This window comes from Antrostomus carolinensis, unplaced genomic scaffold, assembly GCF_000700745.2.
Source record: "Antrostomus carolinensis isolate BGI_N321 unplaced genomic scaffold, ASM70074v2 scaffold26421, whole genome shotgun sequence".
Lineage (NCBI taxonomy): Eukaryota > Metazoa > Chordata > Aves > Caprimulgiformes > Caprimulgidae > Antrostomus > Antrostomus carolinensis.
Genome location: NW_010292394.1, coordinates 2580 through 2925, shown reverse-complemented (window position 1 = coordinate 2925; position 346 = coordinate 2580). Strand labels below are relative to the sequence as shown.

The following is a 346-nucleotide window of genomic DNA, read 5'->3' as shown; positions in this document are numbered from 1 at the left end:
TGTGCCCCATCCTGCCCTGGGGCCACGGCTGACGCGGGATGCTGCGGAGTTACCCATTAACTGCAGGAATTTCTGGGGAGGAGGTGAGTGGCGAGTGGAGGCGAGGGCAGCGTGGGGCTCCTTAGACTTTGCTCTTGGTGTGCGTATAAAGGGCTGCGGTGCCCCACGGACCACTTTGCTGGAGGGACATGAGGATGTGGCATGTGGACATCGTGCTGCCCTGAGTGCCCGGCCAGCCCCAGGTGAGCAGGACCCTGGGCAGGAGGGGTCCTCTCCCCATGTCCCCTCCACCCAGGCTCCCTGCCCTTGTGGGACCTCACTGGGGTGGCACAGCAGCAGCTGGTGG

At 65.0% G+C, this 346-nt stretch overlaps 1 protein-coding gene across 1 annotated transcript in view; it reads left to right on the top strand.

Moving 5' to 3' along the window:
* LOC104531916 (sodium-dependent phosphate transport protein 2A-like) overlaps nucleotides 1–346 on the top strand; it is a gene marked incomplete at its 3' end in the record, with an annotated part of 2807 nt that overhangs the window by 172 nt on the left and 2289 nt on the right. The window contains 2 exon segments of the mRNA XM_029087215.1: nucleotides 1–84; nucleotides 171–242. The exon segment at nucleotides 1–84 is cut by the window's left edge and continues 172 nt beyond it. Coding sequence (XP_028943048.1) covers nucleotides 1–84; nucleotides 171–242 — 156 coding nt within the window.